We start from the raw sequence: 27,624 nt of genomic DNA, 5'->3' as shown, positions 1-27,624 counted from the left end.
TTTATTTCGTTATTGAATTGAGATTCGAATAAATATTTGTCAAAGCAAGTGCGGAATGTGCGAGTAAGAGAATAAATTTTAAAGCGTTGGAGATTGAACGAAAAAATGCTTCGACCCATTGAATGTGGTCCAATGAAATGGATTTTATTTGGGGAAAATTTTTTTTCTCAGTCCACACGTCCACCGAGCAAGAAATAGCGGAGCAAGTCAGGGAGACCGGGGCTGATTGACCAATTTTTCAAACTATTGTTTGTAAACAAGGAACTAAAAACGATTTAAAAAACCAAATGGTTCTTTCGAATAGAAGCAACATTCCTCTATCTCAGATAAAAATTCGAATTCTTAAGGCAAGAGTCGCGCGACTCTATGGTCAAATAACTATTTATTAATCGTCGAAATAAAATATTTTATAAAAAAGGTTTTCTGTATTGAATAAATCTTAGGGCAATTTAAACTGTATTCGTATAAATTTATACAAGATCATATTTAATGGGTGGGGTTAAATATGACGAATAACTGAATTGTAGAACGGTCGATATTTCGAAATTTTAAAAGTTGTGATATCAGTTTGGAGAAAAATAAGTAATTTGAAATTCTTATTCCCGATCGACTATTCAGCAGATTGCGTGTTTAATTAAAAATTCCTTCTTTGAATTCGTATTTATCCGAAAATATATATTTCAATAGTTTTCATTTCGAATGCAATTTTAACAGACCATTCGAATGTCAAAAGTTCATATTTTCGAATTCAAAATGGAGAGTAATTGTTTTACAGACAGACCTGAATATAGAGTAGCAAAAAATCGAAAGTGAATTTTTCGAGCCTATGAAACTTAGATATGCAGAATAGCGATAGCTCAAAAAGGCGAAAGTCAAAATGACGATGTTTAAAATTGGAGATCACCGGTCTGAGTAAGTGAGTGAGTGAGACGCGTGTATTTGGAGCTCCACTGCATTTCTTTATTTTGATCGATCGACTTTCTAACGTTTCGCTATTTTGACTGTTCGACTTTTTGGTGTTTCAGTATTTCAACCTCAGTAATATTTGGTCTTTCGTTATTATATTTTCAAAATGGTGAATTTTCACAGTATTGCTGACCGTAGTAATTTATGAATCGAAAGAGTGATAGTCGAATTTTCGAAAAATCGATATTTTAGTCATCGTCCTATGGGCGATTGTTACATTCTATTTTCGATGTAAACGTGCTTCGAACCTTGCAGTTTCTGCTTTATTTATTTTAGGCATTCAAAGCTCCAGTCAAATCTATTTGTCTCCATATTATCATTCGAATTTTATAAACTCGAGATTTTAGCTGTTCGAAATTTTAGTCATTCCAACATTTGATCCCCACCCATATTTAATAATTTATGATTAGAAATATCTTATGATTGCTTATTTGACTCGGTTGGCTATCACGAAAAGTATACATATTAACGTTGCCATTCTTAACGTTGCCAAGTATATCGAGCCACTTCATGGCAGTCGATCTCCTGCCATTTTCTGAGTTTTCATCGAGATTATTTTTAAAATTCTCTTCGAATGAGTCGATGACCCTATATTTTTATGGTCACATTGGAATCTTTATAATATAATCTATGAGGAGCAATTTTAACATTTCTCTCATAAGATGTCGTGTTATATTTCTATTTTTGATCGTAAATTTCTTGATGTAATCTTCGGTAAGCTATTTATTAAATCCTTTAGCCATATGAAAGTTTATCACGTAAAAATTATATAATTTAAAAATCACGAGTTCGTCTAATATCGATTGTCGCGCGACTCCTACCTTAAATTTAAAACGAAATGAGTTATTGAGTCGCTTTTTTGACGAGCCGTTTTTGTGTCAGCCGACCCCACGCTCGGGGCAAGTTGAATACATAAGTCAATGTTGTTAAGATAATTTTTGTCCATAAGTATGAGAAAATGAAATATTTCATCCTCACTCTCGTAATAAAAAATTTTTTGGCTTACTTGCCCCACACTGCTTTTTCCAACAACAAAACGTTCTGCCAGAAATTATAGCGATAATTGAGAAAAAATACTATGCACAATAATAGTTAAACATATGAACTTTCACGTAGAGAATTATTGTAATAATTGGAAAATAAATCCGAGGCAGCAAGAGATAGATAAGGTTGACATAAAAATTTGGTTTTGTACCTGGATTTATGAAAATTCTTCACTCTTTAACGTGTCGCTCCAACGCGTTGAGGTCTCCCCTACAGTTAAATACAAAACGATAAATTAATTCGAACGTTTACGTTTAAAGTTTATTTTCGCGGTGATAAAATTTATTTAGAAGTTACGTTGGGAACGATTTTTAGATTCGGTTACAAAGGGCTCGAGAGACACGCGAGAGCCAAGAGCGAAGCACTCTGGCTCGACCCTTGAAAGCCTTGAGGTAAAGGAGCCGCGAATCTCTCTTGGCGTATGACTTTTACGCGTGTCTATATTGCCTATGTATGAGGGAGACAAGTACCTATATATATTCCCAGATGATAATCCGGACTCGTAATATATATGCGGTGCAAATATCCACCCAGCGAGGGTGTATCTCTCTCTCCCTCTCGTTTCCCTTTCTCCGCGTGTCTCTCTCGTCGTAATCTCATTCCTCACGCAGAGAGATTCGAAAACGCGTTATTAACACCGCTGACCTCGGGTCTATGATTACACGCATTAATAGCCGGATGGACGAACTTTGTTCTCGCTCCGCGTCCACTGTCATTATATATTGTCTTGCTTCAAGATACGAGAGACCCAAAGAGAGAAAGAGAGACTGGAAGCGAAGGCGGAGGGGGCTGGAAAGAGAAAAAAACGAAGATGAAGATCGCGAAAAATAAAAGAGAGGAAAAAATATGTAAAGAGAGAATGAGGGATGAATAAAAATCTAGAAATTGAGGGAGAAAGAGATGCGAAGGAAGCTGTGCGAGTGGCGAAGAATAAAAGAAGGAAAAGTGCGAGCAGCCCGCACGCACTTCGAATACGTAGCTCGAGTTTTGAATATACGTCAGACCACGCACGCACACATGTCCCCGTTCTACCTATAAATATGGGATTGTGTATAAACGCGATTTTGAAAGCAATGCAGAGTTCGAAGAAAGCGCTTACGCTTATTCTCGTTCTCTCGTCTCGGTACGGCCTGTCATTATCTCAAATTGTCTCCTTGTGAGAAACGTCATTGTCGCACTCGCCTCTTCCGAGCCTCGCACAACTCTTCCTTCGCAGTGCATACGAAATCGGCTAATGCAAACGCGAAATAAAAAGCGCATCGTTCCATGAACATGAGCTCAGCTGCATGCCTCATCATCTGCACTCATTTCTTACCTCACGCCTCCCAGGCCTTCTGTATATTCTTATGAATTAATAAGTTTCAAGAACTTCTGATCTCGCACCATCGCGTCTCCGTCTGTATCGTCCATACTCGCCGCTTTCGAAAACAACGGCGACCTGAAAAATCGACGATTGTTCGGCCCCACTCAATTGTGCTCCCGCGTGAATCACTAATTTTCTCATTTTTTCAACTTCAGAGAAAAAAATTAAAATTATTAAATACATTCACCGCCACGATGGACACAAATTTCATTTACTAACCAATTTTGTCCCCATTCGCTCCTCGCGCAGCCAGTCCCTCAACTCAAGTATAACCTCAAAATTCGAACACTCGAAAGCGCCGCGAGTACAGTTGAACTAAGAAAATCGAACATCATTTCTGTTCGATAAGATTTATTCTTCGAAATGACAAATCCAGGAATTTGGATCCACAAAAAAAATCCTCGAAGTGTTTTATAAAAGCGACGTTGTTGTCGTCCATTGTTCGAGTGAAATTTCGACATTACAAAGTGTCCAGCAAAGTTGATAGACCTGCGAAACCTTCGTCGTGAATTTCACGGTGAATATGCGGCACTTGAATTCTCTCGGTGTTACCATATTAAATGTATTGGATGTATAAATATGAGAACATGAATAATATTGTTTTGGTTGGTTGTGTCGAAGGAAATATCATTAATCAATATTACGACATGGATATATAATCGGACGTGTTGGACGAAGCGTTGCTCCGTCGGTTGAAGGGGCGTTGTGTTTCTCTCGGAGCCGTCGAGTGGCGCGAGTGTTGCACAGTGTTGCCAGTGTCAGTACAAATGTATTAGATTCAGTACTATTGCTCATTTTTTAGTACGCACGTACGACGGAAACGAAACTAGTACGACTTTTTTTTTCTGTCGGTACGTTCGATTTACCGACCGACTGGTGAAATTTGCTGCCTGCCCTCTATCTCATAACACGAAAATCTTATGTACAGCGTCATTTTTAACGGTTTTCTCGTTCCCGCCTGAACGTGTTTTTGTTTTGTGTTCATTTTCTTTCCATCTTCTGCCGATTCTCAAATCTTTTGGTTTATATAACTCCTGTACCTGTATAAGCATTTCATGAGTCATGAATAAAATTTAGCAAATGAAATATTAAAATAAGTGTGGAACTTCATCGTCGATATTCTATAGGATATACGTATCATCGGATTGTTTCACCTTAACCTAGCATCCTGCTTCCTGCTTTGTTGTTCTTTCAGAGTCCTAAAGGTAAATATGAGATGACAAGTTCGAGCAAGTTTTTGGTAGTCTTTTTTAATTTAAAATATAAGAAATATAATACAGTGCATAGCCCTAGTATTTATATTCAGATAAATCGATGAAGGTTAGAGCGGCACCTGATATGAGACTGACAATTTTCTACATACACTACTCCGTGTTTTTTTTCTCACTCAAGGGCTGATGAAAAGAGATAAAAAAACGCTCTATTAAAGACGATCAAATGAGTAATGAGACACTATTCAACAGATGTCACGTTTGAGTATGTAACAGTAGTAGGGGATTTGTCGGTGAAAGCCCACGCTTATCAATTTCAGATTCCCTTTTCACGATTTACGAAGACTACGATGGATCCGATTGTTCGAAAACGTTTAAGGGATAAGTCATGCTCAGATTCTTCGATCACCGATGACGAAGATACATCGCGGCAGAAAAAAAAATCCTCACGGTACCAATTACACCGAATTCCGAATCATATCGCAAACATTAATGCAGTGACATGATTTTTAGAGCACTCCAAAAATTTTTTCTTCTAGCTCGGTCAAAGTCTACAAACAGAAATTTAAAGAAGAGTGGCGGCAATCATTCGGGAAATGGCTGATTTGTACAGAAGATAAGAAACCTCGATGTACTGCGTGCAATAAAAATTTAGAGGGTGGATATTCCCATATTAAGCGTCATGCTGAAACGCAATTCCATATAAGGGAATTAGAAGTGGCTAGACAGACCCCTAAGCTTGATGTTATCTTTAAAAAGACAACTCAAAATGATCAAATGAAACAGAAGGCGAAGGATGCAGAGTTAAAAATGGTTATGTTTTTACACGAACATAATCTACCGTTTTTGCTCATGGAACATCTACCCTCTTTTGTAAAAAGCGTGTGCCCGGATTCAAAAATCGCTGAAAACGTTAAATGTTCCCGCACAAAAGCCACTGCCATCACGAAAGACTGCCTGGCGCCGGAAGCAAAAGAGGATATCTGTCGGCGTTTAAAAAACTCAGTCTACTCACTCATAATCGATGAAACGACTGATGTCGGAACAAAAAAATCCCTTGCCATAATCATTCGCTTTTTCGATGAGATGAAAATGAGTGTAGTCGATAGATTTCTTGGATTGGTTCAAATCGAAAGTGCTACTGCCGAATCTATATTTTCAACAATATTGAAATGTTTGAAAGAAGTGGGAATCCCTTTCGCCAACATGATCGGCTTCGCTGCTGATAATGCTTCAACCATGATGGGCAAAACGAATGGAGTGCAAGCACGATTTCGGCAAATTCTTCCACATATATTCGTCCTTGGATGTGTATGCCACTCCTGCCATCTCTGTGCATCTGCAGCAGCGAATAAACTGCCTAAATCGATCGAGGATTTTGCGAGGAGTGTCTACAATCATTTTTCCAATAGTAGCAAGAGGACAGGAGAGTTGGCAGAGTATCAAACATTTGTGGATCTCAAGCCTCAAAAAATGCTTAGACCAAGCCAGACTAGATGGCTGTCGCTTCAGGTAATTTTATTTTTTATTTAACTTAATTTTGTTGAAATTTTGATGTTTTATTACTTCAAAAACTATTTCGATTTTGAACTTCTATAATTAACCTTATCATAATTCGTATTTTCGTAATAATGAATTTGAAATGAAAAATTATTTTTCTTATAAAAAATATAGAATAATTGTGATGTATGATGATGTATCTGAATCGTGTATTTGTAACTGAATCGCAGGCTGCTGTTGATCGGATTCTCCACCATTGGGATGCGCTGACGCTCTATTTTACAAATGCAGTTTTCGAAGACAATCTGCATTCAACAGAATCGATACTCAATTGCTTGAAAACTCCGGTGTACAAACTGTATCTCACCTTTTTATCATACACGTTGGAAAGTGTAAACAAATTGAACCTCGAGTTCCAGAGCGAAAAGCCAAAGATCCAGTCTTTGAATAAATCCGTCTCTGAGCTTTTCAAATCTATGCTCAAGAATTTTATGCAGCCATCATATGTCGATAAGACACCACTGGAGAAAGTGCTAATCAGAAATCCACACAATTTTTTACCGCTCAACGAAATATATTTCGGTGCGAAAGCTGAAATATTAATTTCCAAAGGAGCCATTGAAGCTGTTGAACTTCAGAGGTTCAGGACCCGAGCACTGGATTTTTATCTCGAGCTATGCTCGCAAATACAAAATAGATTTCGTTTCAACGATCCGATGTTGAAATATGTCGAAATCTTCTCACCGGAGACTGCATTAAATGGATCGATCCGAAGTATCATTGTTTCAACCACACTCAACTTTCCGAAGTTGTTTAACGAAAACAACCTTGAAGGATTGGATGCCGAATGGCGACTGTTGCCTAATGTGCAAGACATTAAGAAATTTGAAAATTTCGATTTCGCAGAATTCTGGATGAAGATAGCGTGTTTGAAAAACTCTCTGGATGAGATGATGTTTCCGAATCTAACAAAATTAATCAAAGCCATTTTATCTTTGCCTCATTCATCAGCTGCAGCCGAACGGACGTTTTCACAACTAAATTTGATGAAAACGAAAAGCAGAAATCGACTAGATGTCGATACCTGTGAGGCAATTTTGCATTCTAAAGCACTATTAAACGAGTCAACGTGCTATAACTGGCAACCTTCATCAACGTTGCAAGCAAAAAAACCAAAAATTTGATTTGAAGTCATTTTTATCTTCTCCTTTCTACTACTTAGTTTTTAAATCCTTATGGAACAAAAACGCGTGAAACGTGAAATATAAATTTATGAATTATCGGAAGTTGTTTGATGTATAGTGGGCTCATAGTCATAAGATAAGGTGATCCACATATATATGATAAAACATGTGTAATATGTTATGTAACATGTTCTGTGATCTCAACTCCCTCGGGAAAAAGAAATGAATATATTTGATATTTGATACTTCTAATACAATTTAAAAAAAACTATAAAACGTTTCATTCCTACATTATTAAATTTATTATCATACATTACCAATAGCTTTTTGTATGGATACTACGGAATATTTTTTACCACGTGGGTAATAAACACAAGAATTCCCTTTAGTACGGAACGCTTCCCCTCTAGTACGATTTGTAAATGGCGCTAGTACGCAATGAGATTTCAGACTGGCAACACTGGTGTTGCATTAAAAAGTACAAAAATCGATGAAATAAGAATAACGGAAAAGAATCTTCGAAATATTATGCGAGGATTTCTGTTGTACGCTTGTACATAAGCGATCGAGTGTACACAAAAGAAAACGGTGAAGACGAGAGAAAGACGGGAAAAGTAAAAGAGAGAGAGAGAGACTAGAGTGAGAGTGAGAAAGATTTTGTGGCACGTACGAACACGCGGGGGGCGTTGCGCGTGTACAAATCATGCGAAGAATGACTCTGCGGATTGCCGTACCGTGCGAGGCGACCTCCGTAAGTAACGTATGCGCGCAGCGCCCCCTTTCGCCGTCTCATTTTCTCTCTTTCCGTCCCCCAGCCTCCACGCACTTTTCTCTCTCTCTCTCTCTCAGTCTTTTTTAAAATAACTTCCCGTCCGACGAAGGAATATCGTAATACAAACTTGGAAGGAGGAGAGGAGAAAAAAAAGACGTGAAAAAAAAAGATTAGACCGTAGTCGAAGGATCAAGCTTCGAATCGAAGCGTCGTTGCTTCTTGCATATTAACGGCAACATCTCGTTCATACAGAGTTGCACTGGACCAGACAGATCACCATAAAGCAAGTCACTCTCCTTCGTCTCACCCACCTCCTCTCGCCTGGGCCGTTTCCTCTCTCAAAACTACACGTCCACAGTGAGGAAGTCGTATCGAAAAAAAGTTCTTCCTCTTCCTCCTCCGCAGTTTTGTCTCTCGCGCGTTCGCGATGTTCTACACGTTATGCTCGCACGAGGCTGCTTCGATTCTCGAAAGAGCTCTTGTTACATTATGTACCAACATATCCCGCCGCTTCGTTCCTCTTAATCCCAATCGTATATTCGCTTGCACCCCCTCGCCTATAATATCCGAGCTTCGTTCTCGTTCGATTCTTCTCAAGCGCGTATGAATACAATTTTCAATGTTCACCGGACGGCGCATGCGCAGAATATTATTTATTTTCGTGCCTTTTTTTCTCGCTTGTTTTCAGCAGACATCGGACCTGGACACCTTACTGTGCAGACAAGATCTCGACCGTCTGCAGAAGCTTGACGAGGATGACCCGGACAAAGTCACGAGGGAGCAACAAACATCGAGCTCGATGCAGCAGCACATGGAGGATTTTTTCGAGGGCGGTGGACCGGCCTGCAGGCCACAAGCGAGTTTCGTATCCTCGAGAAGTCAGCCCGCTGGTAACGACGACGACGTTTTCCTCAGGCCGCCACTCTGGGAGGACATTACCTCGAGCATACAAAAACTCGATCCAGCGAACGCGGATATGCTCGGTTCGCAGTCTCACGTCAAAATGGAAACGGAGGATCCGACATCGCCGGTACTGTCTCCGGTCGAGATAAAAACGGAACCTTTGCAACCGGCCCCGACACTTCACTTGCTCGAAGGCCGGGGCTCGACCAATGGAATGCCCAATTTTTCTAATCGCCATCACAACGCGAACGAGCAACATTCCATTGTTCATCATCAAAATAGAAATTCCGGCCCCAAAGCTTTCTCCAATAATAATAACAACAACAACAACAACAACAATAATAATAATAATAATAATACCAGTAATATTAACAATAACAATAATAGTAATAATAATAACAATAACGAATCGACCATCAGTCATCACGCTAATCATCAAAACGGTGCTAACCCCAATTCACCCATTTACGGCTCCATGACCAGACTCATGTACGTTTCACCCCTCACACCGCCCATCTCCGATCCCGGATCACCTCTCGGCGGACCACCGAGACGGACCCCGCCCCCACCGTACCCGCAACCCCAATTGATCAACAGCCAACATCGTATTCAACCTGGCGCTATAACCAAATTCAACCGACGGAATAACCCCGAGCTGGAGAAACGACGGGTTCATCATTGCGACTTCATGGGTCAGTATTCCCTGCGTTTTTACATTTTACTACAGACTCGAGGACGTGGAAGCTCGTCGTACTTGTCAATCGACCTATTTTCGGTTAAATTTTAGGAACAAAATGCCTGCGAGTGACCATTTTTTTTAACAATTTCCATATGTGACAGGAGAAAGCAATTTGGTCGTAAAATATTCAAAAATTATCGATTTACCGTGCCAGCAGGGGCGCGGAAGCAGTTTTTCGAAGGTTTCAAATATAAAATGATGAAAATATTTTCGTCGAGTCGCTTTGAAAGTTCAAGTTTCTTTTTGAAACATGCACGGAGAGAAAATTTCACTAAAAACTACTATGGTGCCATAGGAGTAGGGTTCTGTATCGTAATATTTATTAATTAAGCGACTCGATGAAAATTTATGTGTCATGTCAAAATAAATACATCGGTACACGTGTATATCGATATGTTATCGTGCAATCGCGAATGAAATTCTGTTATTTACCATAGTAAATTTCTAAACACTTTGGCGTATGATCGATGCTCGTGTTCGAGCTCCTCAAATTTTACTATGTTCAACTGTAAATTTCCTTATTAAGCCAAACGGCATAATAATTCTACTTGTCGTCAGTTCATCGTCGAGTCAACATAAATTTTACAACGTTTCCTTGGTGAACTATGTAGGAAAAAATAGCACAGTTTAAACCTTTGTCACAGTAAAATACGCAATTTAAAAATTTTCATTCAGAATTGACTTGGAAATCAAGAGACTCGGTAGAGTCTCGGGACAAGTACATTGTATCATAAATTTTAGTGCTGCACGTAACTCAAATGGTAACTTTTTTGATTCGTTAGAACTCTCTCAAGTCCCTGATGGTTCGCGCATAAGAATGAATATTCCGAATCACCCTTAAATACTTGGCCTCGAATCAATATCATAAATTTTAATGCTGCACGTAACTTAGATGGAATTTTTTGTCAATTGATTTAGCTTTTAGAATAAGATAAAAAGAATGGGGCATCGGTGTGAAACTTTTTTCGAATTGTTCTGTTGAAATTATTTACACTTGGTTTTATAACTTTTTTTTATGGTTGCATAGTAATTCTTACTATTTTTTTCTCTCCGTGTGGGATCGCGAGCGACAATCGTTGAAATCAATGATGGTAATTCGATCCCCAAATAATTCATTTCCAATGAATTTCCTTTTTCCAGGTTGTACGAAGGTCTACACTAAAAGTTCTCACCTGAAAGCCCATCAGCGAATACACACAGGTAAAAATCATCAAGTATTGCTATAATATTATTCTTTGTTAATTTAAATCGACGAGACGTCAAAAAAAATCACTCGATTAATTATTTTAAAAGTATTGGCTAAAAAATGGAAAATCTTGAAACTATTTTTCTCCGAGGCCTTCATCGATTTGTCCCACGAAGGAAAGTGGCAGGCGCGAGTAAAAAAGCAGTTCGCACCATCCCTTCAGACTCTAATGTAATTTCCCGTTCTTGAAGGAAAGCTTTTCAGCAGCATTAAAATCGACGCCGATATTTTCTGTCAAATGTTCTACATCCTCGACAATCAGATTCAATAGCGTGCACGTTTTTTTCATTTTTCAATAACGGAAAGAACGGTATCTAAAACGTTAACGTTTGATAAGCGTTAAACAAAAAAGCACTCTATAAAATGAAAAAAACTTCGGTGAATACGGGAGCAAAGTAGTGTAGCGCATAAATTCGAGTTATTTCCGCGTTCGAATGATTCTGACACAAGAGCCACGATGAAAAAGCGCTCTCCTCCATCATACCGTCAATTCCGACCGAATTATTGAAACACATTTACCAGATTAGGAATAACGGATTTACCGAAAGATTACGAGCGACCCAAGAGACCCAGCAGAAAGTTGGAAAGGCAGTGCACAAAACGTGGCGGATATTGTATACACAAATATCTACAGATATAGAGGTGAAGAGGGCAGCACACACGAGATGTTTACAGGGCGTGGTTCTCTCAGCGAACTTCTCGATGTTCTCCCCCTCTCCGACTTTTTCCATCCGCATATCGCGACATATCTGTGTGTAAATGGACAAGTAGACGAATTAATACTCGTGGAAAATCGCGTGCTCAAGTATACTCGAAGTACGTTACTGGATAAATGGGTCGATTCATACACGTGCGTGTGATGTTCTCGAACAAAATAAAGCATATATTTTATAAATAATGTGTACGAGTGTGCGTGTACGTGCGAACGTATTGTGTAGTGATTCGAGGAGAGGAAAACTAGCGACCCACATCTTAGCTTTGCAATATATATCCAGAATACTTCGCGCACGTGGCTTTGGATATCCCGTACGAAATACACGCGTTAAATTATTATCTACCTCGTGGCTCACGTCCTCCAATGTTCGTTATTTCGTCTTTATACTTTTATTGTTTATATACATGTATATGTAGGCTTATATGTGCAGTGAATTTTATGTAGACATATTAATATCTCGACAAGCAACAGCAAAACATACAAGGCTTCTCGGCGGTATCCACGAAGAATTCCATGCCAAATTAACCATTTTTCATTCCAAAGTGAACCGAGGTCAGAGCTGTAAACCTCCAGAGACCCGGCTTCTCGAAACTATTGTTTAGGTATTTGGTTTATTGGAAATATTTTACATCGAGGAACTTCGATCACGAGCGCTGTATGGGCTCTTAAAGTTTTGTCGGTTATTTACAAGGAAGACTCGGCGACTCGATCGCTAGGAATTTCCGGGTTTTGCTCAGTCTACATTTTTATCGAAAAATTTTTTTTATCAACTGAAATAAAAAGTTATTAATTCATCGATGAAATAACAGAGTTCGATCTAATATTGAATGTAATTGCGGAGACAAACGAAAAGTCAGGCTACATTTTATTCATTGCCCCATTTTATGTAGAACACACATAATTAGGTTAGGAATACATTATCAGTGAAATTTAGGTTATTTTATTGATTGATGGGAATCGAAGGCAGTTCTTTGGGATTTTAATATTAATTTGGCATATTAATCTAATTTATGAGGACTAAAAACTAATAACTGTTATTAAAAGTTTATTTCACATGGAAATACCTCTCCCGAGAGAGTGTAAATATATTCGTAAACGTTCTCGCCTTCTCTCGGGCACTCATCTCGCGGGTTTTAGCGCGGAATGCAAGGTAGCTTGCTCAGGAATCGTCTTTTTTCTTTCTCTCTCTCTCTCTCTTGAGTGTAATGTACCACTTTCGAATCGGTTATCCCAGAGGATAGTTGTGCCGCACACGGTTTCATACACACATCTGTGTGGATATGTATATTTGAAGCGTCGATCCATGACCTCGCCTCGAATTCGTTAATACCATATCCTGGGCTATTAAATTAAACGCTAATAAACGCGACGAGGAATGACCGTCCATGCCCCGTGCTCACCGTGAATAAAACCTCGGACTTAGACTATTTGTGTGGAGTCACCGGTGTCAATTTGGAACCCTCATTTCTTCCTGTTCACTCCACTAACTTCGATAATCACGAAAAAGCAAAATGTATATTGAAAAAAAGATAAGAAAATTCAAACATCCGTGAAAAACTATTGCAATGATAATTTTTAGAATCTGTTTTGCAAAAGAGCTTTTGAGGTGTTCATAACCCTATTTTCGGGATTGGCGATCCACACTACCGATGGCGGCGCTCGTGTCCCTCGGAAAAATGGCGCTATTGTAGCGCAATTTTGACAGTAGTGCATCATTTAGCATTGGAAACATGGACCAGTCGTACTTAAAACTTCGAAAAATTTATAAATACGTACATTTTTGCTGAAAACTGCTCCAAAACCACTTAACGAAATTAATATTACGTGACAGGTCACCTGGTTTGCACTCCGACAGCAGTTTAAGAAAAATCCGCGAGGCGTCGCATGCTTAGTGCGGATCGCCAATTGAAAATACAAAAAAATATATCTAAAAAGAGATTTTATAATTTACATTGACGTGACGTAAAACTCGTCCTGATACTTTGAGGTTATTATCAGATCGTCATGAAATGAGTTTGGATCGTTTCAAGCGTTTTTTCTGTGCGGAACAAAAAATTTCATGGAATATATTGAATCTTTTGTAAAAAGTCATGCGCTTATATACGCGTAAGAAACAAACAAGGAAAGTCGAAAGCAAAAAAATTATCTTTCAAGGTATGGAACAAGGAAAACAATAAATATTTATGCAAATTGTACTCGCGTACATGAGAAATAATATTCCCGAAGTTTTATGACAAATTTCGTGATGTTTTTAACACAGAGAGAGCGGTTTACCTTTATTCGTGTGAAATGTACCCAGTGACGCGATCGTCGCGAATAGCTTCGAACGTAGACGAAATATTGCGAGGGGTTCAAATTACCACCCATTAATACGAACGCGAAGATAGCAGTGAGTAAAAGAGACAGCTCGAAGTTCTTAAAGATCCGAAGTTAGTTCCGCATTGTTTTATATACACTGGGATGAGAGAGTGTTAACGGGTCCGTGGCTCTTTATTGTGATGAGTGTGCGGTCAAATAATAAACAATAAAAAAGAAGGTCTATAAATTCCGAATAATTAATGACCGTAGAAAATGGGATTTAATCCTTTTTTCGGTGCCGAGCTTTCGAGCTTTTCCGCATTTCACGATCGTTCCAATTAATTAAAATTCACTGAATTTTTCCCCACCGAAGACATTTTTTTCGATAACCTCACTAATTGCGAATGAGAATCAACGCGTGATTCAACAGTCATTCGCGCTGAATTCAATAAAAATAAAAAAAAAAATAAAAAAAACGAAAAAACATCTGCTCCATAAATAACCAAGTAAAAAGTGTTCGTATCCACTCAATTAGAGTCACTCACCACTCTTTTTAACCAAGAGCTAATAAACTCGACTTCGAGAAAGAAGATTATCCACATAAACGTGTTGTGTGCGAGTGTGTGTTTGTCTGCAGAATCACTAAAAGTTCTTCCACACAATTTGCCCGCTCATATGTGTAACGCACGTTTATAAACGAGCCTTAAGTATGTGTGGTACTCGATCATACTGATAGCCCGCAATTATCGAAGGATCATCGGGCTTCAATGATATACGTAAGGATCGACAGGCGCCAGGCTACTTACGAGAGATACATACACAAAACTGTTCACACACGCGCACACACGCATATATATACATAAATTCATGCACAGGAAGCGAAATAGTGCTGCTGCTGTGACGCTTGAAGCGTCGACACACACAAATGTACACACGAAGACGCGTAGGGAAGGTAAAAGCGAGCTCTTTATAGAGGAGAGGCGAACGCCACGGGTTGAGAGCCTCGGGCACGTGGCTCCGAGTCGTCTTGAATGAACGAGGAGAAAATTCTATCGAGTATATTTGCCTCTTTCTTTTTCTCGAACAAAACGGAGATCTCCTCTCCTCTTCATACGTATATTTTCTCTATATCTCCGCAAAACTCGTTCTATATGTATATAGAAATTCGTAAGATCGAAGAGAGGAAGAAAAAAGAGGTTAACTGCGGGATTCACGATGGAGCATCGACACGAGGGTGAAAAAAAGGATTCTGCAGTGTCGCGGCACGAGCCTCTCGTCGCCGCTTTAACACAATTGACGTCGCACAACTACAATGACATTTCTACACACTCATATTTATATATCGATATATTCTCGTGTGTATTATTGAATCTCAAATGTTATAGCTCGATCTGTACGAGGCTCTCGCGGTGTACGCGAGGCAAGCAACATTCCTGCTCGGACCACACTTCCAATCTCTTTCTCTCCTCCCTTGTCTTCTTTCTTTCCCTCTCCACTACACGTTTTTATTTTTATTCTGTATGCAATACGCGTTTACCGCTTGTGTGAAAAGTTCAATTCCTATTGATCCGGCGAATCGCGAGAACTTTTGGCGAGCGATTTTTCTTCGTTTTTGCCTGGCGACGTGTGCGAGCTTATTTTTGACGAATCTGGGAACCGCGTACGCGGATAATTCTCGGAAATGGTAGAGTCGAAAATTTAAAGACATCGAGATCGATTATTGGAAGAGCCCACGTGACTGGGGAGAGTTGAGAATTCGGTTTTGACTTTGTCCCTTTATACGAAATTTAGACGTGTGGTAAAATGAAAAAGAGTCAATTTAAGGAGTTTCGGTACAGGCGATACAATGTTGCCATGCTAAACCATGCTAAAAGCATAAAAAATTTCAAAAAGTTCAGAATTTTATAAAATTTGGTGAACATATTCTTTAGTGCCAAATTTGACAATACAAATTTTTTAAGATTTTTTAAGATTACTCGATAACTAAGTAGAAGAAAATTTTGAAAAAATTTGTCTTTTCGCACTTGATGTTGAAGAACATTATCACCAAATTTGATCAATTTCTTAATATTTAGACTTTTGTACCGAAACTCCTTAACGAGCAACGATCATCGACGGTACTCATGAATTTTTCTTCATTTTATTCTTTCAGGCGAAAAACCGTATCAATGCCAGTGGCCGGAGTGCGAATGGAGATTTGCCAGGAGCGACGAGTTGACGAGACACTATCGTAAGCACACGGGTGCGAAGCCTTTCAAATGTGCGGTATGCGAGCGTTCGTTCGCGCGGAGTGATCATTTGGCGCTGCACATGAAACGTCACCTGCCGAAGCAGCACGCGAAATGAGATTGACAGGGGATGGACAAAGAGTGAACCGTCAAAAAACCCCACCAAGAGATGCGAAAGAAATCTCGGGGCTGCGAGTCTTCTGGCAGTATTTGGTGATTTTTTACACTCGGTAGAGTGGCCCATCGCGAGACGATGGTATACGAGAATGTGAAGGGAATGGCAAAATACATTGACAGAAAGGAAGAGTAGAGAAAGAGAGAAATTTCATGAGAGCCTCGTTGTCGTCAGTCTTCGAGACTTTCCGGAGACGAATTTCCCACCTGCGTCTTGTACTTAAGCATCAAAAGTGATCTTCCAAAACGAACGAACTGAAATATTGAAATGTGAACAACGTGAAACAAAGTAAGAGGAATACGTTTGCGGTGGCTGGTCGACGACAGCGGGCTTCGTTGTTCTAAAACTCTCCCAAAATACCGCGTTTCGGTTCAGAGACCGAGCCGCAACGACCGGTAGATCTGCAATATAGAAATGTAAAAAAGAAAAAGTAAATATATGTATATTTGGGTGAAAATATATGTATAAGTTTAAGATCAAAAAAGTACGAAGCGGTATGCTGAGAGTGAAAAAAGGACAAAGAAATAATTCGCCTTTAATCAGGATACTAGCTTCAAACAGTTTCAGACATATCCAAAGACTTGAAGAAAAAAAAAGGAGAAAGATTTCAGGGAGATCCGAGGAAAAAACGAGTCCACACCGACCACTTTACGAGGGCGTTAGGAGCATACGCAAACAATGGAAACCCTTGCTACGCTAACAGGGCAAAAGAATCTGCGATTGAAAACACGAAAGAAAAAATGAATGAACGAAAAAAAAATCAAAGCGAAAACAGAATTAATGAAATTGTTAATACCTTAAGCGTGAAATTAACTGTCCTAGTCGGAGCAGATGTTCAAAGATATATTTACAGCTAAAGATAAAATTTCCTCAATGTATTCATTTAAAATAAATAAATAAAAACGTAAAATTACAAAGTTGTGAACAAGAAAAAGAAAAAAACGAAAAAAAAAAAACATTAATTAACGATACTGAGCTAAATTTCCATTAGAGAACCTTTGGAATATCGAGTGCCTTGAGCAAAGTGTGAAATAGAAAGAAAATAAATAAATATGTACGATTTAGACTCGAATATGTTTTAACTCTACGATATTTATTGTACTCTCTAATGTAACTCGTGTACTTAAAGAAGGAAAATTGCATCGAATTTCGAGCCTCGGTTTTCGAACTGGTGCCTTTTTTCATAATTAGCTCCGTCCCGACGCGATTCTGCCCACAAGAGAAACAACTTCAGATGTACTATGAAGCACTAAATTCAATAAAGCCTCTCAATTAACTTAGATTCGATGGAACTTGAGCCTGAAATTTAGTTTCACAAAGACGTATTTTTTTTATGTTAATTTTTTTTTCGTTTGTCATTGATGAAAACATGGTCGGTCGCGCGACAACGAGAAGGGCGGATGATCCGAGTACAAATAATGAAATTCAAGCACGTGTAAAGTTTATTGTTGTTTCACAAAAGACACAGCGGTTTTTTAGAAATAAGGATTTTAAAAATAATATAAAAATGAACAGTGTCCGCGTTTCGTGTTCAGCAAAATAGGTAGCGACAAGACATTCGTATATTTTAGGTAGAAGAAAAAAAAGGCAAATTCTCTGACAAGTAGGTAGGCCGAATTTCGAAAGAGGGATCACGATATTTCGGTATTTCGTTAATTCTTCGTTCGTCCAGATTTCTACATCGGGATCCCTCTTTATATTCGTAAAAACACCGATATAAAATAGTTATTTGTATTTGTAAGATATCGCTGATGTGTTTAGGATTAAGTTGTATAACAAGTGAACATAAAAATACGTGTATTGTATCATGGAATACTTATATTTATATATAAAATTATAATGCGCAATAGAATTTTACTTTTTTAGCAAATTTTTTATTTCAATTCTGTTCGATTATAATTATCGGAATTTTTCATGGCACGTTCGACAAGCGTCGATCTCTCGTTTCAACTTTTCGTTTTTATATATGCGTATGGTTTTAAATACCTCCGAAAGTATTATAAATTACTTTGTTTCCAATTTTATGAATTTACGAAAATAAAAGACAAAGAATATAAATAATGCGTTCAGAAGCGTTTTCTTCTCGTTTTTTCCCACAGTCTGTTGAATACTTTGACGATACTTTACTTTTCAAAGTGAGTTTTGCGAGCGATTATTCATCAGTTTTTATAATTTATTTAGAAAATTATGGATCTCGAGGCGTTTATATAATTTATAAAATACAAAATTTTACATTATAGTAGTAGCACACGGTGGGAAAACTACAAACGTCACTGCTGGCATTCCTCAGATATCCATCACGATAATCAAGTTTCTATTTTTTATCTGGTCTTGTTTGTGGCATGAGTGATCCCACGCAGCAATAAAGCAGCGGTTTATATATAAAAAACATACAAAAGAATTTTACACTTGAATTTCAGTCGTTGTACAATGTACAAAAGCTGCATTTGCTAGCACATCATTTATCTTCTTTGATTGTTTTTGTCGTTCTGGCTTGAATTATCATTCGTTTGGAACCAGGGCGACCATTGTGAAGCGCACTTCTTTAGGGACACGGGACATGTAAGCTTTGCAAACTTCTGCTGCGTCTTCCAACAATGTTTCTTTCGTTGATGGACCATGATTTATCGGGGTGGGTCTTGAACCATCTGCAAAACAACATTTTTCGAACTTGACAAGATTTCGAAACAAAGAACGAAAATCGATTTTTTCATAGACATTGCATTTGCTTTTAGGATAAATATTTCCCCAACCACTTTTAATTACTCCAATTTAGCACTTTTTATTTTCCGTATTTTATGGTCAGTGATTTTTTTTATGCATATCAAACTTAATTACGAGGAACATTGTAATTATTATTCCATCATATTTTTGATTATAAGTTAATGATTATTTTGTTACCGAGTTCATACAAGGAGCCATCTTTGTGAACGAATGCGACAAAATGATGGTAAACCGGTTGATCAACAGGCGGTGCCTGTAATTGAATGAATCATTTTTTCTTGTTATTCTTTGGAAATATTCTTCAATCATGAATTAATGATATTTTAATCTACCGCTGTCTGCCCTTCCTGAGCCATTTTTTCATGAGCTTCGCCAATGCCTTGTCCTTCCTTAATGAGAAGTTGACCACGATCCTCAAACGAACAGTCCAGCGAATCAGCAATGAATTTTTTCATAAATCCATCTTCTAACTGTATCCTTTCAACATGAGGGAAATTCTTGTCATTCTTGTAAAAATCGTCTAAATTGATTTGAAGAATCATGGAATGTACAGATCTACGTACTCATCTGTATTGTTAGCAATACTATGCACCAATGCAACTGTACCGCACGCATTGGACACGCATTGCTTTAAATGGTATACAGTACTGGATACTTTTTGTCCAGATTCTTCTATTTTTTTTGCTTCCTCAGCGTCGTATTCGCTAGTCTAATGGATTGATTAATAAACAAACCGTTTTTTAAATTAGTCAACCGTACAACCATGCAGTTTAATGGTGAAATTATTCAGAATTACGGTGATTAACTATAAGGATGTTTTTGAATCTTTTGTTTCTACATTCCCTTATACAATTGCATAATTTTTTTAAATGACTGACAGTTTCTTTTGTTTTCTCTATTTGTCTCCAAAATTTAATGAACAAATTTTGTCACAGGAAAAAAATCTGACAAAAGCTATCACAATATTGTGCAAAGCTTACACAAAGACAAAAAATACCAAATTGGTATGTTTTATAAAAAAAAATCTCAAATCAGTAAGAGCGAATACTTTTTGAGTATGATGCATCATCATACAGCAGTATTTAGGATTTTTCAAACTGTTGAAAAAATTTTTTTTTCTAGTCATTCTGAAAAATGAGCCTGCTGTCAATTGCAATTAAATAAAAATGATGTTTCAGAGAATTCAAACTAGTCCTCTAATATAAAATTATTTTGTTAACTATGATTTATTGGAACAAAAGAAATAAATAATAATACCTTGCTGGACAGAGGATATAAAAGAATGAGGGCTAACACGGGCTTAGGAACCAGAGCCAACATTACAGGGTCTGTACCGTACACATCGACGAAGCCCCATTTCTTTGGTACACCAAGTTGATGAGCAAACTTTATTGGAGAATAAAAATACAAGCAGAATATCGCAATTATTCTTGGAATTGTGCAAAGAAATAAAAGATAATTTACAATAGTCCGTTACTCCGCCGAACAAATTATCTCGAACGACTCACGATAAGCGTTGAGGTTTATAATAGTTCTCACCTTAGTCATAACCTAAAAAGAGAAACATATTTGATATTATTTTTCAAATGTATCAGTATTTTTTGTTGTGAAATTCTTCATGTCACAATTTCGAGTTCCCAGAACTTACTTCTGGATTAGATTCAAGAGGCACCCAAGCCATGTTTGTAGTTGTCAGTCTTGCTGAGTTTGAAGGATCACAAAGTCGTGAAACACGATAACTTTTTAATTAGAATTATCTAATTGTTCGAATCCGCGTAAACTACCATAAAACAAAACAAAAAATTTTACGAGACGTAAATACGAAAATACGGACGACCGGCGTTTTTACGAGTCACTTTCTTTGGTCACACCTAACAAAGCCAGCCGGCATAAAGTTTTTTGTTTCCGTGAAACGGCGGAACTGTCAAGTTCTTTATTTACTGAAAATTTTCACCGACAGTCGGTGAAACAGGTACTTATTTTCGTGTTTTTTGAATGTTCATACATAGTTGGAACATTTTTCTTCTCGAATCCTCCTCATTATTCGACTTTCATCACATCACGATTCCTTCGTAACTATATACGAAGAATTCGTATTCGTAATTTTTTTTTTATCACCAAGTTTTTCTCTGCTGGTAACACAATTGAAAATTTGTTTATCAACCGGGTAAAGCCGGTTACATATATATGGGTGACACTTGTTGTTTATTTCTGTGAACACCTATTTCGATGTCGAGGAAGATTTTTTGAAAAAATTCTGACTGTACTTCCGAAAAGCGGAAACCGAATTTTGAGCTGAAATTTTGCATACTGCTTCTTTATAACAATATAAGACTTCTCCTAAAAGGATTTTTGGCGACTAGCAATATTTATTGAGAAATTGAATTTTTAAGTTGCTATTTTAGCCCGAGCAAGTATATCTATATCGCTTATCTCGCTTGGCCGGTATCCTCACTTCGCTATAGTGCCTAGGCTACATGGATGGCAAACGTTGCGCTCCTTGGCTGGGCTACTCCGGGGATTTTTTCCTTAAAATTTCGTTTTTCTTTGTTCAAATTAAAAAAATAAAAAAATAAAAAAAGCGCCGGGGATTTTTCCTTAAAATTCCCGGCGCTTTTTAGTAGCCCAGCCAAGGAGCGCAACGTTTGCCATCCATGTAGCCTAGGCACTATAGCGAAGTGAGGATACCGGCCGAGCGAGATAAGCGATATAGATATACTTGCTCGGGCTAAAATAGCAACTTAAAAATTCAATTTCTCAATAAATATTGCTAGTCGCCAAAAATCCTTTTAGGGGAAGTCTTATATTGTTATAAAGAAGCAGTATGCAAAATTTCAGCTCAAAATTCGGTTTCCGCTTTTCGGAAGTACAGCCAGCGTCGATCCTTCGGTTCGATTTTTCGTTTTTATATATGCGTATGGTTTTAAATACCTCCGAAAGTATTATAAATTACTTTGTTTCCAATTTCATGAATTTACGAAAATAAAAGACAAAGAATATAAATAATGCGTTCAGAAGCGGTTTATTCTCGTTTTTTCCCACAGCCCGTTGAACATTTTGACGATACTTTACTTTTCAAAGTAAATTTTGATCGATTATCCATAAGTTTTTATCATTCGTTTCGAAAATTCTGGATTTCGAAAGAAAATTTGAGAAAATCATTGCGTTAAAGTGTTTGCAAAAGATAATTGACAATAATCTTTGTTTCATCATTCAAGGCGTTTATATTATTTGTAAAATATGAAATTTTACATTACGGTAGTAGCACACGGTGAGAAAACTACAAACGTCACTGCTGGCATTCATTCCTCAGATATCCGTCGCGATAATCAAGTTTTTATTTTTTATCTTGTCTTGTTCGTGGCACGAGTGATCCCATGGAGCAATAAAGCCACGGTTTATATATAAAAAAATATGCAAAAGAGTTTTACACTTGAATTTCGATGGTTGTACGAAAGTCTCATTTGATCATCTTTCTTTTTTGATTGTTTTTGTCGTTCTGGCTTGAATTATCATTCGATTGGCACCAGTGCGACCATTGTGAAGCGCACTTCTTCAGGGTCGCGGGACATGTAAGCCTTGCAAACTTCTGCTGCGTCGTCCAACAATGTTTCTTTCGTTGATGGACCATGATTTATCGGGGTCGGTTTTCGACCATCTGCAAAACAACGATTAATATATTTTTCGAACTTGTCAAAATTGTCAAAATTTCGGAAAAAAGAACGAAAATCGATTTTTTCAGACACCGCATTTGCTTCTAATACGTTTTATGCATATCAAACTTAATTACGAGGAACATTGTAATTATTATTCCAACATATTTTTGATTATAAGTTAATGATTATTTTGTTACCGAGTTCATACAAGGAGCCATCTTTGTGAACGAATGCGACAAAATGATGGTAAACCGGTTGATCAACAGGCGGTGCCTGTAATTGAACGAATCATTTTTTCTTATTGTTCTTTGGAAATATTCTTCAATCATGAATTAATGGATATTTGAATTTACCGCTGTCTGCCCTTCCTGGGCCATTTTTTCATGAGCTTCGCCAATGCCTTGTCCTTCATTAATGAGAAGTTGACCACGATCCTCAAACGAACAGTCCAGCGAATCAGCAATGAATTTCTTCATAAATCCATCTTCCAACTGTATCCTTTCAATATGAGGGAAATTCTTGTCATTCTTGTAAAAATCGTCTAAATTGATTTGAAGAATCATGGAATGTACAGATCTACGTACTCATCTGTATTGTTAGCAATACTATGCACCAATGCAACTGTACCGCACGCATTGGACACGCATTGCTTTAAATGGTATACAGTACTGGATACTTTTTGTCCAGATTCTTCTATTTTTTTTGCTTCCTCAGCGTCGTATTCGCTAGTCTAATGGATTGATTAATAAACAAACTGTTTTTTAAATTATTCAACCGTACAACCATGCAGTTTAATGGTGAAATTATTCAGAATTACGGTGATTAACTATGAGGATGTTTTTGAATCTTTTGTTTTTACGTTCCCTTATACAATTGCATAATTTTTTTAAATGACTGACAGTTTCTTTTGTTTTCTCTATTTGTCTCCAAAATTTAATGAACAAATTTTGTCACAGGAAAAAAATGTTTTATAAAAAAAAATCTCAAATCAGTAAGAGCGAATGCTTTTTGAGTATGATGCATCATCATACAGCAGTATTTAGGATTTTACAAACTGTTGAAAAATTTTTTTTTCCTAGTCATTCTGAAAAATGAGCCTGCTGTCAATTGCAATTAAATAAAAATGATGTTTCAGAGAATTCAAACTAGTCCTCTAATATAAAATTATTTTGTTAACTATGATTTATTGGAACAAAAGAAATAAATAATAATACCTTGCTGGACAGAGGATATAAAAGAATGAGGGCTAACACGGGCTTAGGAACCAGAGCCAACAGCATAGGGTCCGTACCGTACACATCGACGAAACCCCATTTCTTTGGTACACCAAGTTGATGAGCAAACTTTATTGGAGAAAAAAAATACCAGCAGAATATCGCAATTATTCTTGGAATTGTGCAAAGGTCAATAAGAGATAATTTACAATAGTCCGTTATACTCCGCGGAACAAATTATCACGAACGACTCACGATAAGCGTTGAGGTTTATAATAGTTCTCACCTTGGTCATAACCTAAAAAGAGAAATATATTTGATATTATTTTTCAAATGTATCAGTATTTTTTGTTGTGAAATTCTTCATGTCACAATTTCGAGTTCCCAAAACTTACTTCTGGATTAGATTCAAGAGGCACCCAAGCCATGTTTGTAGTTGTCAGTCTTGCCGAGTTTGAAGGTTTTAAGAATCACAAAGTCGTGAAACACGATAACTTTTTAATTAGAATTATCTAATTGTTCGAGTCCACGTAAACTTCAATAAAAAAAAAATAAATTTTTACGACGACGTAAATACGAAAATACGGATCATACGGATAACCACCGGCGTTTTTACGAGTCACTACTAATTTCTTGGGTCACACCTAACAAAGCAAAGCCGGCATAAAGTTTTTTGTTTCCATGAAACGGCGCAACTGTCAAGTTCTTTATATATATTTATATACTGAAAAATTTTACCGACAGTCGGTGAAACAGGTACTTATTTTCGTTTTCAATATACTGCGTTTTTTGAATGTTCATACATGGCTAAGCTAAATGGCTATAAACTATATAGTTGGAACATTTTTCTTCTGGAATCCTCCTCATATTATACGACTTTCATCACGATTCCTTCGTAATTCATACGTGTTCTTAATCTTCGTAATAAATTCATTTCTCATCAGAAATGAGTAAAAAAATATACGAATTTCGCTTTATAATATCCAACAATTTTATAATTTCAGTTGCGTCTTTCCGTTTTGGGTATATACAGAAGATGAAGTATTATTCTTTCAGCTTATTTGATTGCTTAGAATATTTTTTATTGCTATAAACCAACGATATCGACACATAGAATCAAAGTTTGTTGAACGTGAAAATTTCTCATACAGTTTATGACTACAAACAATCGTTAAGAAAAAATAAATTCTCAACATTATTGCATCGACTGAAACGGAAAGACTATAAATGTATTTGAAGTTCAGAACAGCATATATAACTTAATTTATTTCTACGTAACAATAGCAATTCAGTAATGTTATTTTTATTACACACATCTTCGATCGAGTTTCGTTTTTAAACTCAAAACTTGACCATCCAGTCTTGAGTACACTTTGTAGTTTAAAATCTAATCAAATTGTATCATAAACTGAAGTTTTTTGACAGTTTGTTTCCTTTTTATTGTGACAGAAGATTTTGTAAGTCTCATTCCAAGCGTTTGAATCTCGTTTTCTCTGGTAACATGGCTCTCCAGTTGCCATTGTTTTTCGGTCCTGTGTAATAACGCCAGAACATGTTGCTTCCACGTTTTAATTGGTTTATCGAGGATAAGTGGGACCAGCAGTCTAACCAACTGTCGTAGATTGGCATTTGAGGGGGAAGACCAGCGACGAGCCTAGAAAACAAAAACAAAAATGCTATTTTGGAAAGCGTAGCGATGTTACTGCTTATTTTTCGGAGCTCAAGAGAAAAATTGATTTTTGGTTCAATAAATAAAAATGTTTGGCGCAATTGAGTTCCACGTGTTGAAACACATTTGAAATATTCACCGATTATTATTGATCAAGTATTTCTTTGCAATTATTCGAAAATGCGCTTTTTCAGTTCCAATTTACTCACCCACAGTTGTTGACCATCATACAGTGAGAGACGACGTAAAATGGGTATGTTACAGTGGTGAAGAGGAACTGAAAGTAAACAAAAATTGATAGATGCAATAAAAAGTAGAAATTGAGATAATGAGGATGAGTTTATTGATAAAATACTCACTGTCATTATCGATCCCGTGAAGGCGCTTATCTCGCGATCCCGAATGATGTATTTATTGATAATGTACGTCGATCCACCAACCATTATGATTGTAGCAACGTTTGCTAGCAGTCTAGGTACAATACCTGCGTAATACCCCATTATTCCATTCTCCCTGTACACTTCAATTATAGACCGAAATACTCCACTGCACAAAATTCACTTTAATTAGTTCATATTTTGGAATGAAAGCAAGCAAATACTTTTTACAACAGACCAACACTCAATGAAAAAGACTCGACTCGATTTAGCTAAATTTTCATAAAATTCTCTTCTGAAAATCTAAACAAAGATTTCTATCAAACTCAATTTGAAAATAATTCTAGCAAAGTTTGGAATGAAATAAATTCAAATGATGTGTCAACAAATAAGTTGTCTGTGATAAAAAATATTTCTGTGCGTTTTAAGGCTTGGATTTTCAACTTACGTGTATTTCGTTTCACCACCAACAAATTGAGCCATCACTCGTAATGCTATTACATCCAGCGGATGACCAACAATGATTCCTGCTACCCTACTGATGCAGTCTCTCATCAATTCATAAATGCATCTCTTGGTTCTGTAAATAAAATTCCATTATCATCCCAAGGCAAAATCAATGGTTATGATTTTTTTTATTACTGTGATTCAACAGTACAAAAAATATGAGTAATAAAATATGAAAAATGGTAAATATTAGTCTTTGCATCTATGAGTTCAGAAATCGATAATTTGATGACGAATTAAAAATATACCTATCTTGTTCAGATAATTCTTCTTCATCAATTTCTTTATCCGGTTCATCAGCAAAAACTATACATTCCGAAGTTTTTTCAAAAGTAACGGCATTGACTGTATAAGCGCAAAGTTGTGGAACCAGACCACGATAACAGCCGGTAAAGCCATCAACGCTTTTTATGTATCTGACTAAAAATTAAGCATAGTAATGACATGATGAAAAAATAAGATCAAATTCGAGAGATCAATACAGTTATTTTGTTGAGACAATTTTTTAAGCGATTGAAAGGAAGACATACCATACTGAAAAATATTAGGCAGTCCCAAAGCAGGAGAGCCAAAAAGTCTGGTTGTCGGTTTTGGTGGCACAGGTTCATATCCGATCTAAAAATTTTTGTTTAAAAAAAATTGACAATGTTTTTGTACCCATACGAGAATGAAAATTGAAGAATTTTATCTTATGAATTTAGGAAGGTTTCGAAAATAAATTGTCTTACCTGTATTAAAACTTTGGCATACTCGATCGGATGAGATATCGTATTCGCTAATATACGTAACGCAATATTCGACCATAAAGTCTCTTCTCTCTGACGAGTCATTTTTATTTAAACGTCAATATTTGGTCCCCTTCTATCCTTTTATTCACTATTTTATAATGCTTTATAATTATTCTCTTAGTTTTACTGGTACATACAATTTTTTCAACACTACAGCCACAGTACAGTCGAAATCAGCAGCGAGATAAGCAAAAGGATATTTCCATGGGCGTAATAACGTCCATAGATGTCTGCTCCTATTTTTTTTTATCACCAAGTTTTTCTCTGCTGGTAACACACAATTGAAAACTTGTTTATCAACCGGGTAAAGCCGGTTATGCGTGACACAAAATATAAGGCTTGTTG

The 27,624-nt window shown here is 37.0% G+C and overlaps 5 protein-coding genes and 1 long non-coding RNA gene across 6 annotated transcripts in view; 2 read left to right on the top strand and 4 right to left on the bottom strand.

The window, feature by feature from the left end:
• LOC122417472 (uncharacterized protein DDB_G0286175-like) overlaps positions 1 to 18,416 on the top strand; it is a 100,140-nt gene extending 81,724 nt beyond the window's left edge. The window contains exons 2-4 of the mRNA XM_043430992.1: positions 8,732 to 9,635; positions 10,823 to 10,882; positions 16,094 to 18,416. Of these exons, the coding sequence (XP_043286927.1) occupies positions 8,732 to 9,635; positions 10,823 to 10,882; positions 16,094 to 16,287 (1,158 nt within the window). The 3' untranslated portion in view covers positions 16,288 to 18,416. The remainder of the gene's footprint in view (positions 1 to 8,731; positions 9,636 to 10,822; positions 10,883 to 16,093) is intronic.
• On the top strand, positions 3,608 to 7,520 carry LOC122417470 (zinc finger MYM-type protein 1-like). Its single transcript, XM_043430988.1, has 4 exons — positions 3,608 to 4,578; positions 4,905 to 5,035; positions 5,124 to 6,096; positions 6,315 to 7,520. The coding sequence occupies exons 2-4, from the start codon at positions 4,935 to 4,937 to the stop codon at positions 7,266 to 7,268; spliced, it is 2,028 nt and encodes a 675-aa protein (XP_043286923.1). The 5' UTR covers positions 3,608 to 4,578; positions 4,905 to 4,934; the 3' UTR covers positions 7,269 to 7,520.
• Positions 10,672 to 14,725, bottom strand: LOC122417477 (uncharacterized). The gene is made up of 3 exons (XR_006262293.1): positions 14,487 to 14,725; positions 11,471 to 11,677; positions 10,672 to 10,854 (listed from the first exon to the last, which is right to left on the bottom strand). It is a non-coding gene; the product is annotated as an uncharacterized lncRNA (long non-coding RNA).
• LOC122417475 (ubiquitin carboxyl-terminal hydrolase isozyme L3-like) lies at positions 17,764 to 20,994 on the bottom strand. The gene is made up of 7 exons (XM_043430995.1): positions 20,717 to 20,994; positions 20,608 to 20,619; positions 20,326 to 20,454; positions 19,632 to 19,777; positions 19,401 to 19,545; positions 19,246 to 19,321; positions 17,764 to 18,992 (listed from the first exon to the last, which is right to left on the bottom strand). Exons 1-7 carry the CDS (start codon positions 20,747 to 20,749, stop codon positions 18,847 to 18,849), a joined length of 687 nt encoding a protein of 228 aa, XP_043286930.1. The 5' UTR covers positions 20,750 to 20,994; the 3' UTR covers positions 17,764 to 18,846.
• Positions 20,995 to 22,071: 1,077 nt separating this feature from the next.
• Positions 22,072 to 24,611, bottom strand: LOC122417474 (ubiquitin carboxyl-terminal hydrolase isozyme L3-like). Its single transcript, XM_043430994.1, has 7 exons — positions 24,334 to 24,611; positions 24,225 to 24,236; positions 23,939 to 24,067; positions 23,309 to 23,454; positions 23,078 to 23,222; positions 22,922 to 22,997; positions 22,072 to 22,726 (listed from the first exon to the last, which is right to left on the bottom strand). Exons 1-7 carry the CDS (start codon positions 24,364 to 24,366, stop codon positions 22,581 to 22,583), a joined length of 687 nt encoding a protein of 228 aa, XP_043286929.1. The 5' UTR covers positions 24,367 to 24,611; the 3' UTR covers positions 22,072 to 22,580.
• Positions 24,612 to 24,998: 387 nt separating this feature from the next.
• Positions 24,999 to 27,496, bottom strand: LOC122417473 (mitochondrial carrier homolog 2-like). The gene is made up of 7 exons (XM_043430993.1): positions 27,220 to 27,496; positions 27,022 to 27,106; positions 26,740 to 26,911; positions 26,433 to 26,564; positions 25,967 to 26,153; positions 25,817 to 25,884; positions 24,999 to 25,592 (listed from the first exon to the last, which is right to left on the bottom strand). The coding sequence occupies exons 1-7, from the start codon at positions 27,319 to 27,321 to the stop codon at positions 25,403 to 25,405; spliced, it is 936 nt and encodes a 311-aa protein (XP_043286928.1). The 5' UTR covers positions 27,322 to 27,496; the 3' UTR covers positions 24,999 to 25,402.
• Between the last annotated feature and the right edge of the window lie 128 nt (positions 27,497 to 27,624).

The sequence above is a fragment of the Venturia canescens genome, chromosome 10 (genome assembly GCF_019457755.1).
Source record: "Venturia canescens isolate UGA chromosome 10, ASM1945775v1, whole genome shotgun sequence".
Classification (NCBI taxonomy): Eukaryota; Metazoa; Arthropoda; class Insecta; order Hymenoptera; family Ichneumonidae; genus Venturia; species Venturia canescens.
This window is presented reverse-complemented; position numbering and strand designations above follow the sequence as displayed.

What these genes read in the sequence shown, in the direction of transcription:
- LOC122417473 (XM_043430993.1), bottom strand. Translation starts at nt 27,321, where the DNA reads ATGACTCGTCAGAGAGAAGAGACTTTATGGTCGAATATTGCGTTACGT. An exon ending in GCCTAATATTTTTCAGTATG is followed by an intron (nt 26,912 to 27,021) that starts GTATGTCTTCCT and finishes CTTAATTTTTAG; the next exon opens with TCAGATACATAAAAAGCGTT. An exon ending in GGTGGTGAAACGAAATACAC is followed by an intron (nt 26,154 to 26,432) that starts GTAAGTTGAAAA and finishes AATTTTGTGCAG; the next exon opens with TGGAGTATTTCGGTCTATAA.
- LOC122417475 (XM_043430995.1), bottom strand. Translation starts at nt 20,749, where the DNA reads ATGGCTTGGGTGCCTCTTGAATCTAATCCAGAA. An exon ending in TATATCCTCTGTCCAGCAAG is followed by an intron (nt 19,778 to 20,325) that starts GTATTATTATTT and finishes TCAATCCATTAG; the next exon opens with ACTAGCGAATACGACGCTGA. An exon ending in CTCAGGAAGGGCAGACAGCG is followed by an intron (nt 19,322 to 19,400) that starts GTAGATTAAAAT and finishes ATTCAATTACAG; the next exon opens with GCACCGCCTGTTGATCAACC.
- LOC122417474 (XM_043430994.1), bottom strand. Translation starts at nt 24,366, where the DNA reads ATGGCTTGGGTGCCTCTTGAATCTAATCCAGAA. An exon ending in TATATCCTCTGTCCAGCAAG is followed by an intron (nt 23,455 to 23,938) that starts GTATTATTATTT and finishes TCAATCCATTAG; the next exon opens with ACTAGCGAATACGACGCTGA. An exon ending in ATTGCTAACAATACAGATGA is followed by an intron (nt 23,223 to 23,308) that starts GTACGTAGATCT and finishes TCATATTGAAAG; the next exon opens with GATACAGTTGGAAGATGGAT.
- LOC122417470 (XM_043430988.1), top strand. Translation starts at nt 4,935, where the DNA reads ATGGATCCGATTGTTCGAAAACGTTTAAGGGATAAGTCATGCTCAGAT. An exon ending in CAGAAAAAAAAATCCTCACG is followed by an intron (nt 5,036 to 5,123) that starts GTACCAATTACA and finishes TTTTTCTTCTAG; the next exon opens with CTCGGTCAAAGTCTACAAAC. An exon ending in CTAGATGGCTGTCGCTTCAG is followed by an intron (nt 6,097 to 6,314) that starts GTAATTTTATTT and finishes ACTGAATCGCAG; the next exon opens with GCTGCTGTTGATCGGATTCT.